The sequence below is a fragment of the Alligator mississippiensis genome, chromosome 1 (assembly GCF_030867095.1).
Source record: "Alligator mississippiensis isolate rAllMis1 chromosome 1, rAllMis1, whole genome shotgun sequence".
In the NCBI taxonomy this organism is placed as follows: Eukaryota; Metazoa; Chordata; order Crocodylia; family Alligatoridae; genus Alligator; species Alligator mississippiensis.
Window position 1 is genome coordinate 265,267,995 of NC_081824.1, and position 16,660 is coordinate 265,284,654.

The 16,660-nt window shown below is 44.8% G+C and overlaps 1 protein-coding gene across 1 annotated transcript in view; it reads left to right on the plus strand.

The window, feature by feature from the left end:
• The window catches only part of EPHA6 (EPH receptor A6), a 978,007-nt gene that overhangs the window by 65,573 nt on the left and 895,774 nt on the right, over positions 1 to 16,660 (plus strand). The window contains exon 2 of the mRNA XM_019476566.2: positions 682 to 746. Coding sequence (XP_019332111.1) covers positions 682 to 746 — 65 coding nt within the window. The remainder of the gene's footprint in view (positions 1 to 681; positions 747 to 16,660) is intronic.

The following is a 16,660-nucleotide window of genomic DNA, read 5'->3' on the forward strand; positions in this document are numbered from 1 at the left end:
CTACTTGTCATATTAAGAACATATATGAGAACCCCAAATTTATGTTAATAGTATAGAATCTCAGGAAAGAACATCTGTGATCACATATATTACAAATAGATTTTCAAAGGTAGAAGTCAGACTTCTAGTTTCATGTGTTATATACTTATGAAGTGATTTAATAACGTGAGTATATGGCACAAATACTAAATAGAGAACTTGTATGTTTCTTAGCATTTTCCCACAAGGACATTTAAGTTTAAAATAAGGGAATTAGTTTGTTGTTCCTTTTTCAGTGTTGGATCCAAATTAACTTCCAGGTGGGAAGGTGGGAAGGGTAGAGGTTATGTGGAATAGTTCAAGGAGGCAATGTTCAAAACTGTGTTTTCCCCATTCAGGTATGTTTTTTAATTTTGCTGATTAGGAATCATTAAAAGTGTATTGCCATTTTAAATTAAATCAGAGAAAAAATTAAATATTCATGAAACTATTGGTGTCCTCTGAGATATTTAATACTTGAAATGTGAATGCAAAAGGCTATATTCTACTATTTATTCTCCAGCAGTCCCATTGACTTTAGTGGATTTAAACAGGTGTCATAGAAAATAAAATTAGTCCAGTTAATAAGCTTGATATTTAAATTAACTGTTTTCATATGTCTAAAACAATTTAATAGATAAAACTTTTTATTATTATTTCCAGTTATATTGCTTGATACTACAGCTGCACTTGGAGAGCTTGGATGGAAAACCTATCCTTTAAATGGGGTAAGTCGCAAAGTAGTTTTTTGTTTTTGTATTCAGCTCTCGGGTACTTTTAACAGTAGAGTGGATTATTATAGCTAAATGGATAAATATGGCAAAAAAGCACTAATGGAAAGATTTTAGTTTACCTAAGTCTGGAGGAACCTGATCTAAGATAATATTGAGTGCCAAGAATGGCAAGTAAATGTGTACATATATTCACTCGATGGTATTCTCATAGATAAGAGCCCATCAGGATTTGTAATCTAAATCCATAGTCTGAAATTCCTAATTCAGTTGTAAAAAAGTTTTCTGTACTAAAATGTTTAAAATGAGGGAGAGGTGACAGGAATAAGATTTTCTCTAAATTTAATAGGAAAATAAATTCCACCATTTGTTATAGCTGCATGAAACAGCACTCAACATGGTTGAAGTGGGCTTTTTGGATTACATTTTCTGATGGCACACTTTCAAATTCAGAAGGCCCATTGAATACAATGAAAGCAGTGAGGGAAATTTTAGAAAATTGTTATTTATGGAAAACAGTGCGGGTTTTTTTCCTTCAGTAATTATACATCACATGTTTAGTATCTTGGATAATGTCCATTGTACTATACTGTTTATACAGATCAACACAACAGGAAGCACTGGGTACTTTGTAAGGCACAAGGTCTTGGAGAACTGCAGGGGGTTGGAATTCATGGTAATGCCATAGGAAAGAAGGAGAATGTTCTCATTGAAGTACAGCTACAAGTACTTCTCCAGTGGCTATACTTCAAAGGTTGTGTTCTCCTTGTCCGCTGGCGGGTACACTTAACAGCACAACCAAGACATTTTTAGTTTGTTTTAATTAATATACAGTATACTGGAGTATTTAGTTCCCCTTTAAAAGTTGGCTTGTGAGGTATCCTGGGCAGGCTGTACGTTTAGTTATCTCTTGCTTTGTGTATTATTTGTTTTTTTGTTTTTTCTGCTGTCTGCTTATTAGCTCTTAATTACTGGCTGTGATGCATGAAATCAGCTAATTTCTAAAATAAATTGCAAATGTAGGTTAGAAAATATTTCTGATGTTGAAAACATTTTCTTTCATTCTTGCTTCACATCCTGAAAAGGAAATAAAATTGTCCATCTTCAGCACTTTAACCCTTTTTTATAAAATGTCTTTAGTGTCTGTGTCCTTAGAGACTTCAAGCAATGTAATATTTCTTAATCTCAGTTGATTTCATATTTATCAATTACATTTTTCAATATTTCCCAGGTCTTCAGATTCCTTGGCATTTTCATTCTTTTAATAGATATTTCAGTATTTTTGATTCGTTTGCAATTTCATGTAGCCTGAATTCTAAAAATTCTGAAACCTCTTTTGGAAATCATGAGTAAACCAATTTCTGACACCCATACCGATGACAGAACTACAGTATAATAACTTGTTCCTGTGATGAGACCCATTAAGGTCATTGTCTCGTTGTGTGCATCAGATAAATTACTTTTGATAACAATTTCTTAAATAATTGTTTTATTATCCACATTCTCAGAAGCTTCTAGTTTGTCACTAATCATAGACTGAAAGTACAAGTAGAAAGAAACTAGAGGATTTATGCAGTTGTCATAAAATTTTGTTCATGTAAGTTCTCTTTTCTCCCTCAATTTTATAGTACATTTTAAAAACACACTGAGGTTTTGCCAGAGGAATAGACTTTACTCTTTTAGTTTAATAATTGGAAGCATCTATGTCAGTGAAAAGAGTTCAGGTATAAGCTAGCTCTAAATATTTGGGATTATACTTATTTTAAAATGTGACCTCTTTGGGGGAATTTAGAAAAGAATATCAGTAAAAAAAATGTGATAAATGCTTTGGAAAAAAAGAATTGCTAAATGCTTACAGTTTGAGGAAAGCATTTTATGTGGTGTCACATCGATAATTAGTTAAGCTGGAAAGAAGATAGGAATTTAGTAATGGAACTTTCTGATTAATTAAGAGAGTTAATTAGAAGACAACATGGAGGAGGAGTAAAATACAGTAAGAACTGGGTGGCCTTGAGAACTGGAGTAACAGAAATGGTATAAATTTTAATAGTACAACGTGCAAGGTCAGGCATGGTGGATTAACTACAAGAACTTCTGCCTTTAAACTAGGAACCCATCAGCTGAAAATGAGCCAGGAAGAGAGATGATCTTGGTTAGCTATGAGTCACCAGCAGGGCATAGTTTAGAGAAAAGGGAAAATAATTTTAGGATCTCTCTTTCTCTACTAGAGAGAGGAGAGTATTAATGTGTCAGTTCTAAGCTCAGTTGAGATCTCTGGAATGCTATATATGGTTCTGGTCACCTGTCTTCAAGAAAAATGAATTCAAACTGGAACAGATGGAGAGAATACTAAGATGGTCAGGGAAATGGAGAGTCTATTGTAGAAGAGGCTAAAAGAGCTTTTCTGAGGTGGACTATAATATCATTTCTTAATTAATCCAGGAGGATACATGTGAGGGATAGGGAGAGACTATTTAAACTTAGGGATACCAGTGTCTCAGGCATACTCTAGTTGTGAATACGTATAGTTTAGCAATCGGAAAAGGTTGTTAAACATGTTGGTTTCCAACAAGAAAGTTCCCAAGCCTTCCAGTAGTAGTGGTAAGAAACCTAACTGGTCTAAAATGGAGCTTGTTAAACCTTAATAAAAGGATTCTATAATGCTCTGGAGTGTGATTGCAGAGAACCAGTTCCAGCAACCTACAAGGTCCCTTCTGGGCTTTTTTGACGGAATATTGAACATTGTTCGAGGCAAAGGTGTGAGGCAAAGGTGAGTGATATCTTTTATTGGACCAAGAGCATGATTGAGATACTTAGACAAGCTTTCAAATGTGAAGCATTTTTCATTAGGTCTAAGAAGAGAAGAAGGCACAACACTGATTTAAAAACAATGTGTAGGCTTCTGAAATTGGAGAAGAGAGACATTCCCAGCAGTAATAGACAAATAAACAATTTAACAGAAGAAAAGACAGTTTCATTAGTGGAAGAGTAAGACCTTTCAAAAAAGGAAGAGAGTGATGACCGCCTTTAGCATGCAGAAAGATTTCTAGCAATCAGATAGATTGTATGCCTGTGAAAGTCTCATAGTTGTTAGTGACTGGTCAGCCTGGGCCTGTCTTGCTTTGAATATTCATTCACACCATCTTGGCACATGCACCTGGTGACAAGCTCAGGGAAGCTCCATGCAACCTTAGATGGGGACCCCGATCACCCCAGGGAGGACTCCAGAACTTGCCTGCCACAACTTTGAACGTATCTTCAGTGGTGGGGTCTTCCGTTGGCAGTCCCTCAAGATTGGTTGTTCCTCCTGATGGATATTCGTGGGGCTCCACCTCCCCCAGACCCCTGCTGTATGCCAGACACTGACGGGACACCTGATTTTGATGCGTCTTGCCCTCCGGTCATGATGGTCCTTACCCGTTGCACACTTTCAAGTGTCGGGTCTTCTCTATCCTCCTTAGTGGACTATTGGGTGCTCCTCTGTCCTCCGGGTCTCTCCCACTCAGTGCCAGCTGCTTGTCGGCTTTTGTGAGTGGCTGTTGTGATTAGGTTGTCACTTGGACCTCTCGGCATCGGGTTATCAAAGAATTAAAAATAAATCAACACACAAGGTAAATGGCAAAAGAAGAATATGCTCATGCCAGAAAGCAATGAATGGATGGACACGCAAAAAGGAACACAAAAGGCTGGTAAAGGAAAAACAAAGGGATCAGGCTGGACTGCCTTGGTATACTGCCTGCCCTGAAGCCTGTGTTTGGCCGCGTCCTCCAACGCTGCTTCATTCTCTATCTTGGCTGCGCTTCCTCCACTTCTCTCTGGGTCAACTCTTCTCCCTTGACGCAGTCTTTGAGTGACCGGTGTAGGGAGCTTCTTCTGTCTCTGGGGCTTCCCCCTGCTCTTCCCTGAGTGAGTTTTCCTCCCACACACTGGTACTGCCCATGGCCAGCATGGAGGCTTGTTGCAGTTGCTGCTACCTGGGGCTTCCCTGTCCAATCGAGATTTCTCCCTTCTCGCCGGCACTGCCTGCCACCGGCATGGAAAACCTGCACTGCTTCTCCCACTCTCCCCTGATCCCAGCTGGTGCCAGCTTTTATCCTAGCTGGCCGGCAGTTGTCAGTGACGTCTCCCACCAGTTTCAGCTGTGTATAGGCGTGGCTGATGAACTGCGCACTTTTCTCCTGTCGGCATTGCTCGTCTGGCATCCAGACTCCTAGAGTGGACAAGTATCCTCTGATTTCGGGGTTTCTTCTTTGGGGGTCCCCCATGTTTATACCCCTGGGACACAGCCACTATTTATTTCTCTTCACTTTGGGTTGCCTTCCTTGATGCTTGCCCATCATGCCTTGATGTTTGAAAATGCAAAGAAAGAGAAAAAGGGAGGTGAAATCTTCCAGTTATCCTTAGTGTTAGGGATAGCAGCAAGGGTTTTCTTCACAGGGCTCTGCCTCCTGTACACCCTGCCCTTACCACACCTATGCAAACACAACCCCGTGTTCCCTTTCGGCCTCACCCTTACAGTACCTGCAATATGGTGACTGATTGTTGACCAGTTATTCTAGACTCTTGCTTGCAAGGAGTGACCAGTAATAGCCCATTCCTTACAAGTTCACAACACCTACTAAGTCTTTATTTCATTACCCAATTAGTTTGTAACCAGTGGATCTTTCCCTTATAGGCCCTTATTTTCCCCTTGCTTCTGGCTAAATATCAGCATTCAATTGATTTGTTTCCCCTCATCCATCAATTAACAAGTTAATCCATGCTCAATCCTGTCCTTATTCCAGGTCTATTAATTAGCAAGCATTCTACGTTAATTCATACATATTTACAGCTCATCCACTATAAGGTTTAACACCATTATTTATATTCCATCAATTAACAAATTTCCTTGTCTTGTCAAGCATTCTTCTTCTATTGCCTCAACTCACACAGTGTCCCATTAATATATGCATCGACTCTCTAATTAATCAGTTCCTATACCCTTTTATCCCTGGACTGCCTGGTCTGTGAACCAGATTCTCAGCCTTCATTGTAGTTAATTCTTTTACATCTCATGGATTGATTGAAGTCTGTTTGACTCCATTCCTCCTTTAACTCATTGAGAGTAAGACCACTCACTTCTGAGCTTCCCTATCAATTAACCCAGTTCATCATTCTTAGGGAGGACCCTGAGATTTATTGGACTCGCCAGTGGTGGTAGCTCCTTTGCCCCAACTGTGGATCTCCATGCTGCCTCTCTCATACAGGTACTCAATCCCCCCTTACACTGCTCTGGATATGGCTCCTGCTTAATGTCCCAGTTCATTTTGTCAATCCCACACCTCTGCACAGCGTGCACAAGCTCTGCCTCTCTCGTGCTTCCCTTCTCCAGGGATCCATCCTTCTGGCCACCCCAACTTTACCTTATGGCTGGGCCTCCCTTGGCCAATGGGAGCCAGCTCCGGGATCCCATTTGCCTATTTTACCCTGTGCTGGGCATGTAGACCAGCAAGTTCAGCCTAGGCACCATCTCTTTCCACCGCACAATTGGTCCTACATTCCCTGGTAAGTCGGCTTCTGTGTCTGGGCCGAGAGGGACACTCCAGACCATAACAGGGCCCGGGGCCAGTGCCCTGTTAGACTGCCAAAAGGAAAGTTTCACTATTCAGTCTTTGATTTTCAGGGTCCATCCAGCCTACGCACTTTTGTTTTGTTCCCAGGCTTGCCTTTTGAAGGTGTTTTGTATATTTCCCTTGAGCACAAGGATAGTAAGGTCAGAAAAATGTGCCCCTTCCGATGTCTCTTCTTCTTGTAACAGGGTGCCTCCTCATCAGGTCTTCACTGGCTGCCCTGCTCCTGGGGTAACTGTCCACTTCACTTCCTGCCACACCTTGAGGGAAAAATATGAGAGTTGCTACTAAGGTGGGAGGCTACCTATTACTCACCCTGCTGATAAGGGCCTAATACCAGCTCCAACTTCTCCTGCACAGGTCCCATGCCTTGCACATGTTACTTTGTGTGTGTTACTTCACTGGCCTATAGCCAGAGCAAACTGGGTACACAGTTGTAGCTCTTTTCTACACATACCACTCACATACCATCCCTCTCTTACCGGGGTCCCACTCACTCCTCTGGCTCTCACCCAGCCTCTTTCATACTGCCCTCTCTCTCAGGGCCACACTCATCCTACCTGGCCTCACCCAGCTTTGGGTTTAGCTCTCCTCTCCTTGGTCAGCCCCGGTCCAGTCTGTTGGATGTCTCCCGCTACCATCACATGAGCATTGACTGAGTGATTGTATGACTGTAGGTCTATCTCATTCCTAGCCCCTCGCTGGGCCACTATGCCCCCAGTGGGCCTCCTCATTCACCCACACTCAAGGGGTCTCTCTACTCATTGCCCCTCTCACTCAGGGTCTCGCTACTCATCACCTCTCTTACTCAGGGTCTCGTGTCCCCAGGCTTTCCCTTGTTGCCTGGACGCAGCCCCAGGTCCCTCCTCCAGCCTAAGCTCTGCCTTGGGGCTCCCCCTGCTCATCAGAACACCACTAGGGATGTGGGACTGGAGTTTTAAGGCACTCAGACCCACCTTTCACTGGGGAGGTAACTGGCCTGGCACTTTCTGGGGGCTCCCACGCCACCCTTCCCTGACAGGGTGCATTTTTACATCTTACCTAGGACAAGGGGTCACCTGCATCCCATAGCCCCTGCCCTTACCTCCTGGTCAGGTCAGAGCAGCCTCTCAGCCTGATGTTGCCTCCTTTCTCCTGCAGCAAACTGCAGCCCAGATTATATCCCGGGGTCCAAAATGGCTGCCCTCATCAGGCACCTCTCTGCTGCCTGTTTTCTGCCCTTAAAGTGGCAGGCACCAAAAGTGCCCTGCCATAGCCCTCTTAATTTTTTTTTTTCTAAGGAAATAATTTTTTTTCTAAGAAAATCACTCTGATGTGTAACTTCAGTTTAATTCCACCCAAATAATTACTATGAAGGCATTTGATGTTCTGGATCAGATAGACCTCATTTTGGGAAAGGTATGTGCAGGATCCATGGATTCTGATGGGTTCATTGTGTCTGGTGGTGATTGTTTTTGCAGTGGAGAAGTGCATCTATGTGTAAGACTAAGCTATATCCCATTTGATGTCTGTTGAACAATGGGGAGTTTACTTCTGATGAGTTGGTTAAGTTTAGGGGATTGTTCAAAAGCCAGGAGAGGAGGGGCTGGTAATATTTGTTGAGTATAGGTTGTAATGGTTTGATGGTTCTTCTGATTGGTTCAAGCGTGGGGTGGTAGGTGACCACCATGGGTGTATGGTCACAGGAAGGTTTCTTTTTATACTGTAGCAGGTTACTGCTGGGTATTTGAGTGACTCTTTCAAAGATATGTTTTATTTCTCTACTGGAGTGTCCTTGTTGTACAAAGATACATTTCAGATTGGCAGGGTGGGTGTTGCAAACCTTTTCCTCCACAGAACACATGCAGTGGTATCTGAGGGTTTGACCATAGATTACACCTTTTTGTGTGCCTGAGATAATTGCTGGCTTTGCAGTCATAAGTATGATGATCCATGAGTGTTTTGTGTATTTTGGTTTATAAGATGCCATCCCAAGTGTGAATCGTGGTATCTAGAAAGTTGATTTTGGTATAAGAGTAATCCCTAGAACATTTGCTTGAGGGGTGATAATTGTTAAGCAGGTGGTGGAAGTTGGTAAGGAAGTCTAAGTCCAGATGATGAAGATGCTATCTATGCAATGCAGGTAGAATGTGGGTTTGATGCAGTTTTTTCAAATTTTTTCCCCCAGATGACTCCTGGAGAGCTTGGCATATTTTGGGGGCATCTTTATGCCCAGAGCTGTGCCCACAGTTTGAAGGGTCAGTTGTTGAAAATGAAGTTCTGGAAGTGGGTGATTTTTGCAAAATGTTGTTACAAAGCTGAATAGTCTGTTTTCCCATAAATGTTTCAGGTAGGCAGATGTTTCTTGGTGGTGTGAGATCTTAGTATATGGACTGATGTTACTGTAAAGTTAATGGTTGCAAGTACAACCACTTTAGGAAGGTGGTTGATATTTTGGATTTTGTTGTTGAAGTCTGTGTCTAGCAGAAAACATGCCATTTGAGTGAGAAATCATTTCTATTAATGTTGATAGATCTTCACTGAGGGGTACTAAAGTTGGATATGATGGGTCTACATGGGTCACCTTATTTTTTTGTGAATGTATGCAAGCATAAAGAATGTTCCTTAGGTTGGAGAGTGCAGGATTAGTGGAAGTAGTTACTGAAGTTGTTATAAAAAGGATTTGATTATGTTTTCCAGTACCCATACTTGTGGTATCCACTGGGCTGTGTGAAACAGCGTTGTTTTGTTTTGACTTCCATTTCAATGGAACAGTGTTTAGTTTCAAGTTTCATTTTGAAGCACTGTTCCCTTTTGTTTCATCAAAACTGTTTTGCTGTTTCAACATTTCGCCCATACATATAATGGGGAAGCACAAAACTGCCTATAACTTTGTCATTTTGGGGCAGATTGGGATGAAAACAGCAGGGGTGGTAGCCCCTTCTGGGGGCATGAAGCCTGCCAAGTTTCCAGGAGATAGGTGGAGGGATTTCTGGGAAATTGTATCTCAAGCTGGTGACAAACAAAATGCATGGGGGGGGGTGTGTTAAGGTGTGCTTTCACTGGTGTTGGGGTCTTTACATGACATGGTAGTGTGTCCCAATGAGGCCTGCTTCCCCCCTACAGCTTCAGTTCGGTCCACCACTCTAAATAACAACAGGTAAGCACTGCAGCACAGTAGCACTAGCATCTCAGGCAGGCTAACTGTGACAGAGCCTTTCTTTCGTTTCCTACAGGAGCTTCTTCTCCAGCAGCTGCCAGAGAACTCTCCCTGCCAGCCCTGAGGCTTAGATGTGCCCAGGGCCCCAGGTCCTTCCCGTCAGCTGACGGGGGACAGGTACTAGGGGTGTTTGGCTAAGGGCATGGCACTGGCAGACAAGTTCTTAGGGTCAATCTAATCTGATTGTAGTTAGAGAATCAGATTAGTAGACCAAATGAATAGTTAGAGAAATATATTTTAGCAAGGTTTTGGGTTGAAAAACCCTTCATCAGGCTGAGGAAGCACCTGCAGTTGGTGTGTGTGCTGCTCATGGATGGAAGGAATAGTAAAGAAACCAGAGGTTGGCATGCAATGAAGGCAAGAAAGCTAGTCAGTGAAAATGGAAATGAAGGCATCAGGGGGTTAGGGACAGGCTGGGTTGAGGAGGAAAGGGGGATGTAGCAGTGCATGTAGAAGTGGAGAGGTACCTGGGGAGTCAGATGTCTGGCAGGCTGTAGTGTGTCAGAATTCCAATGTCTGTATTGAGTCCATGAGCTTCTGTACCTAGGAGGTTGATGAAATGCAGCTCATAGGCTAGTCCGAAAAGTGGTTTGTAAATTCAAACAAGCACTGTACCTCACTAACCTCATCACCAGAAGCCACCTTCCTACAGCCCAAAATGCACTGAACAGATCCAGGCCATGCCATGACAAGACATGCAAAACCTTCCAACAATATCTCCAGTATGGAGGTATCTTCACAATACAATACATATCTCCATCGGGGCACCTAGGTCTAGGCATGTCCTGGGGCTGCCACACCCTTGGCAGTCCCAACAGGCCTCCTGACCCTGGCAGAGTGCAGTTTTAGTGGTCATGCCCAGGACCTGGGGACTCCTTCTTCCCTAGTCCATACCTCCAAGTTCATCCTAGCACAGAACCTCAGCAGGGAAATGGTCTTCCCCTACTGGCTGGTGGTGCAGTGAGTGCCTCCTCCAGCTCTGAGAGTGGGGCATTAAATGGTTTTAAAAACATGAAAAAAGGAAGTAGGTGCAGACAGTGAGGAGGGTGGCACTCATAGAATCATAGAAGTAGGGTCAGAAGGGACCTTGTAGATCTTCAAGTCCGACCCCCTGCATGGGCAGGAGGAAAACTGGGCTCAAATGACCTGAGTCAGGTAGGCATCAAGCCGCTTCTTAAAGACCAGCAGGGTAGGAGCCAGCACCACTTCACTTGGAACTTGGTTCCAGGTCCTAGCCGCCCTAACTGTGAAGTAGTTCTTATGGATGTCTAATTTAAACCTACTCTCCAACAACTTGTGTCCGTTATTCCTTGTTATCCTGGGGGGCACTAGGGGAAACAAGGCCTCCCCCAAACACTTCTGGTTCCCCCTAGTGAGTTGATAGACGGTCACCAGGTCCCCCCTCAGCCTTCTCTTGTGAAGCCTGAACAGGTTCAGGTCCTGTAGCCTTTCACTGTAGGGTCTGCCCTGCTGTCCCCGGATCATGCAGGTGGCCCTCCTCTGGACTCTCTCAATGTTGTCCACATCCCTCTTGAAGTGGGGTGCCCAGAACTGGACACAGTACTCCAGCTGTGACCTGACCAGTGTCACGTAGAGTGGGAAGATCACCTCCTTGGACCTACTTGAGATGCACCTGTGGATGCACGATAAGGTCCAGTTAGCCCTGCCGACCGTGACCTTGCATTGTCGGCCCATGTTCATCTTGGAGTTAGTGATGATTCCAAGATCCCTTTCTGCCTCTGTGCTTTCAAGAAAGGAGTTTCCCATCTTATAAGTGTGCTGCTGGTTACTACTGCCCAAGTGGAGCACCCTGCACTTGTCCGTATTGAAACGCATCCTGTTTTTGTTAGCCCACCCTTGCAACCTATCCAGATCTTTCTGCAGTCTTTCCCTCCCTACTAACGTGCCCACCTCACCCCAAATTTTGATATCATCAGCAAATTTAAACAGGTTGCTTTTCACCCCGTCGTCCAAATTGCTGATAAAGAAATTGAACAATGCGGGCCCAAGGACCAAGCCCTAGGGGACTCCGCCGCCCACTTCCCCCCAGGTCAAATATGACCCATCCACCACCACCCTCTGAGTATGACTCTTCAGCCAGTTTGCAATCCATCTGACCGTGTAGGCATCAATGCCACAGTCACCTAGTTTTTTAATGAGGATGGGGTGGCCAACAGTGTCAAAGGCCTTGCTGAAGTCCAGAAAGACTACATCCACGGCAACACCTGCATCCAGTGCTTTTGTGACCTGATTGTAAAAGGCAATCAGGTTGGTCTGACATGACCTGCCCCTAATGAAACCGAGCTGGTTGCCCTTGAGCATCATCCCCGATGCCGGCCCATCACAGATGTGCTCCTTGATAATCTTCTCAAAGAGTTTCCCCAGGATTGAGGTAAGACTGACGGGCCTATAGTTGCCTGGGTCCTCCCTCCTCTCTTTTTTTAAAGATGGGGACCACATTGGCTATAAAAGTAGGGTCTTCCAATCATCTGGCACCTGGCCCGAGCACCATGAGCGCTTGTAAAGCCATGCCAAGGGCTCTGCAATCACCCCTGCTAGCTCCCTCAACACCCTGGGATGGAGAGCATCTGGACCTACACTCCATCTGTACCTGGAGCTTAGGGAACCCCAGCAGCAGGAGGTTTACCTTCAGGAACACCAGCTGCTCCACCAAACCAGGATCCAAGTAGGTGTGGGTGGGTGTCACTATAGCATCAGTAATGTTGAACATCCTTTCATTTGCAACATTGGTCAGTGGACAGGACAGGTGTTCCCAGGCACTGTGCCCAGATCTGGCCACATCTGGCTGTGGCTTGACCAGTAGGCCAAGGGGTTGCACAGCAGTGGCTCCATGGCCTCAGCAAGATAGGGAGTCACCAAGGCCTGGGTGCTACCTGCCTGATGGTGGGGTTTGGTGGCTCTGGACCCCACCATGGAAGTCATGCCCTTGGCCCACATTGGTGGCATCTGTGGTGGTGAAGGAGACTGGCTGGTGGATAACTGCTAGCATGAGACAATGGATGCCCCTTTCCATGTCCCCCCACCTCCACCGTTTTGCCTCCCTGACTCTCTTCACCACCACCTCCATCCACTGATTCAAGCTTTGGCTGCTGCATACACTAAGCTAGTCGGGTCACACATGATGGCCAACGCATGGACTGTGGTGAACCGCAAGGGGTCAAGCCATTTCCTGATGCCCTCCTTTGGTTGCCTCACCAGTGCCTGTGTGTCTGGTGACAGTGGCTTGCCCCAGTCAGGAACATTGATCCCCTGGAAGCTCTCCATTTGGCTCTGATGTTCCCTTACTACAGGGATCACCTGGCTAAGTAGGGAATCGCCAGTGCCAAAGGTCTCAGTGACCTCAAGGAAGGGCTTGAGGACCATCAAGATCTGGGAGATGGTATCTCACTCAGCTTTGTTAAGAGGGACACTGATCCCAATCTCCCTGAGGAAGGCCATCTCATGGATGGACTTCTGTTGCTCCACCAACCTCTTGAGCATCAGGTATGTGGAGTTCCACCAAGTCTCCACATCCTGCATGATTTTGTGCTGCAGGATGTTCAGCTCTGCTTGTTTGTCCCACAGCATCTTGCCCCCCTTGATGCTCCGGTAGAAGTAGCCTGCCACCTTCCTGCATTTTGAAATGAGCTTGCTGGTGGTGCTGCTGCCATCACCAGCAGCCCTGTCCCCCTCCAAGGTGTCCCCGACAACAAGTTGGCATCATGGACCGCCCTGTCCATATTGGCCCCATTGTTTCCATGAACCCGCAGGTGAGCTTTCCCTGCCCAGCAAGCCATCCCTGCACCAAGTGGTTCATGGCCCCCATTATCTCTGTTGCTGTGTGGGACTCATCCATCACCTCGACTTGAAGGAGAGCCCACCAACTGCCTGATTGGTCACAGCAATGCCCTGTGAGGGAGAGGTATGCATGATCTCCACCCCGGCTGCTCCAGGTGTCCTAGGTGAAGTGAAAGGCCACCTGCGGACCTGCCTTGCACAGCTCCTCCCTCAAGTACTCCCTGCATGCCTCATACAGCACCACTATCACCTGAAGGTGATACATGCAGACACTTGGTATGATGGGGCCATGAGTCGCCTGAACCCTGGCCGCTCAAATAAGGAGAAGGACTGGCCATCCACAACAAGCATCTCCCCAATGGTCTGGGTTATCTCGCTTACATTTGCAAAGCGCCCCCCTTTCTGTCTGCCTTTCCCCCACTGTTCCAAGGTGGCCTGCCTCTGCTTTGGGGGGATGGGGACTTTGGAGCAAGAGGGGGACATTCCCTTTGGGCTGGTGCCAGTCTGAGGAGGAGCAAGGGCAAGGGGGTGGTGCCTGTGAAAATACATCGGCCTCCCCGTGGTGCTCATGTGTTTTGTTCCCTTGCCTTGACTGGTTTTGGTTTGGCAGTGCAGGCAGATAGTGTATGTGTGACCATCTACCAGCTCAAAATGATCACAGACCACACTACCTGCTTGTTCTGGGGTGCAGGTGCATGTGTGGATGGTGCAATTTCCCCCTCCTCAGCAAGTAGAGGCACAGGAGGAGCAGACTCAGCTGAGTTGCTTGCCTCAGCAACTTCTACCTCAGCCTCCTCTGAAGTGCCTTCTGGGGAAGGAGACCTAGCTCTAGGGGAAACTTGAGGGGTGCGGAACACAAACTCAGATGATTCCCCCTCCTTCCCCAGAATTTCCCTTGCTAGGGCACTCAGATCCAGATCCAGCTCCAGCTCTTCCTCTGGCACTAGAAGGCTCAGCATGAGAAGTGAAATGGGGTTGGAGGAGACTGTAATGCTGGTGCTGCTGCTTGTTGTCATGCTGGTAGTGGTGGGGTGGCAGGTGTTATGGCTAGTGCTCTTGTAGGGGATGCATATTCGGACACAGGAGTGGGGGGGGGGCAGGGCAGGACTTACAGCTCTCCCTCTACCCCTTCTTCCGCCCCTCCCTGAAGGATTGCCAGCTGCCTTTCGAGTACACTTCATGGTGTGTTTCATAGTGTCTTGTCTTTGCCTTGGTGTGCTGGAAAATCTGTCTCTTCTTCTTCTGTAATGTTATCTGTCTGATTTATGCAATATATGTAGATATTAAGATAATTGTATTTATGTAATGTATGTATGTTTCTATGTATGTATTTATGCAATAAAAACAATTAAAATATATAAATGTATGTATGTGTTTTCCTATACATTTTAGATTATAATATGCAATATAATTATGCTGTGCTTCCAGGCACAGAGAATGGAATGCACACTGTGAGAGAGAGCACAGATTTGAAAAGAATCAAAATAGACTAAACAAAAAGAGGATTTTGGGGGAGGAAAAAATTGGAAGGAGTCCATCAGTGAATATAATAAGAAAATAAAAGGGTATAGAAAGAAAGCAAAAAGTATTGCTGAATCCCACTTGCATGGCTAACAAGTAGGAAATGATTGGTAGCCTTTGTTGTCTAATGCTGCTGAGCTTCTGAAATATGTAGACCAAAATATGTAGACCAAAATATGTAGAACTATTATTAAATTTGTTGTATAATAATCTTTACAGCTGCATAATAAATTGAAATTTATTACTGAAATCTTTGTCTTAAATTACTGAATCATGTCCTTTTATAAGCAAATGAAAATTACAGTATCAGCCACTTTTAACTTAAAAACTACAAAAAATCACAGTAAATTCACTTTATAGTTTCCTTTATCCTCTTGCATAATCATGGAATATATTAATTAAAAAGTCAGGATGCCAAAAACATCACTAATATGTGAAATAACTTTATCCATTTTTTGGCAGAACTCTAAGAAGTAGGCATATGTATCCCTTGTTTCAATTGAAGGACAAAGCACTTAAATGTAAATGGTTAGAGATGTGGCTTGTTTTATGACTGTGGCATTATTGTATTCAGTTACAAATCCAGCATGCCATGGGTTCAAGAGTAAGAAAGAACCATTCAGATAATTTAGAGGTAATTAAATCTCCAGTGACCATATATATAGGCACTTTGGTCTTTGAGTCTTCCAATGTTGCCCCTTTTCCTGGGAAGGTAGTGACTTTTTCCTGATTTTTTTTCTGTACATTTGTCATAGCATTCTATATACTGCTTACGTTAACTTTATGGCTAGGAACAGAAGTTACACACAAAGTGGTTTAAGTGATCAGAAATTGATTTCATAGACATTACATAGACGTTAGGGCTGGAAGAGACCTTGGAAGATCATCGAGTCCAGCCCCCTGTCCAAAGGGAGGGAAGTCAGCAGGGGTCATAGGATCCCAGCAAGATAGACATCCAAATGTCTCTTGAAGGCATTCAAGGTAGGTGCTTGAACTACCTCTGGCGGCAGTCTATTCCAATCCTTGGGGGCTCAGACAGTAAAGAAGTTCTTCCTTATGTACAGCCTGAAATGGTCACGGAGGAGTTTGTGACTGTTTGATCTTGTCATCCCTGCTGAACAGACAGTCCCCAGATCCTGGTGAGCACCCTTGATAAACTTATAGGTGGCCACCAGATCACCCCTGAGCCTGCACTTTTCCAGGCTATAGAGTTCCATTGTTCTCAGCCTCTCATCATAAGGTCTGTTTTCCTGACCTCTTATCATGTGTGTGGATTTCCTCTGGACTCTCTCAAGCTTCTCCACATCCTTTTTGAATTGTGGAGCCCAAACTTGGACGCAGTACTCCAGCTGTGGCCTCACCAGGGCTGAGTACAACGGGAGAATGACATCCTGGGATTTGCTCAAGAAGTATCTATGGATGCAAGCCAGCGTTTTGCTTGCTTTACTGCCTGCAGCATCACATTGATGGATTATGTTCATCTTGTGGCCAATCATGACCCCCAAGTCCCTTTCGTCTGAAGTGCTAGCCAGCGTAGCGCTGTTGAGCCTATAAGCATGCTGCGGGTTTTTCCTCCCAAGGTGGAGAACCTTGCATTTTTAGGTGTTAAATGCCATCAGGTTCTCATCTGCCCATTTCTTGAGCCTGTCAAGGTCAACCTGGATTGCCCTCCTGTCCTCAGGTGTGGACGTTTTACCCCAAAGTTTGGTGTTGTCAGCGAACTTGGCCAGTCCGCTTCTGATGCAAATATCCACATCATTAATGAAAAAGTTGAACAATATAGG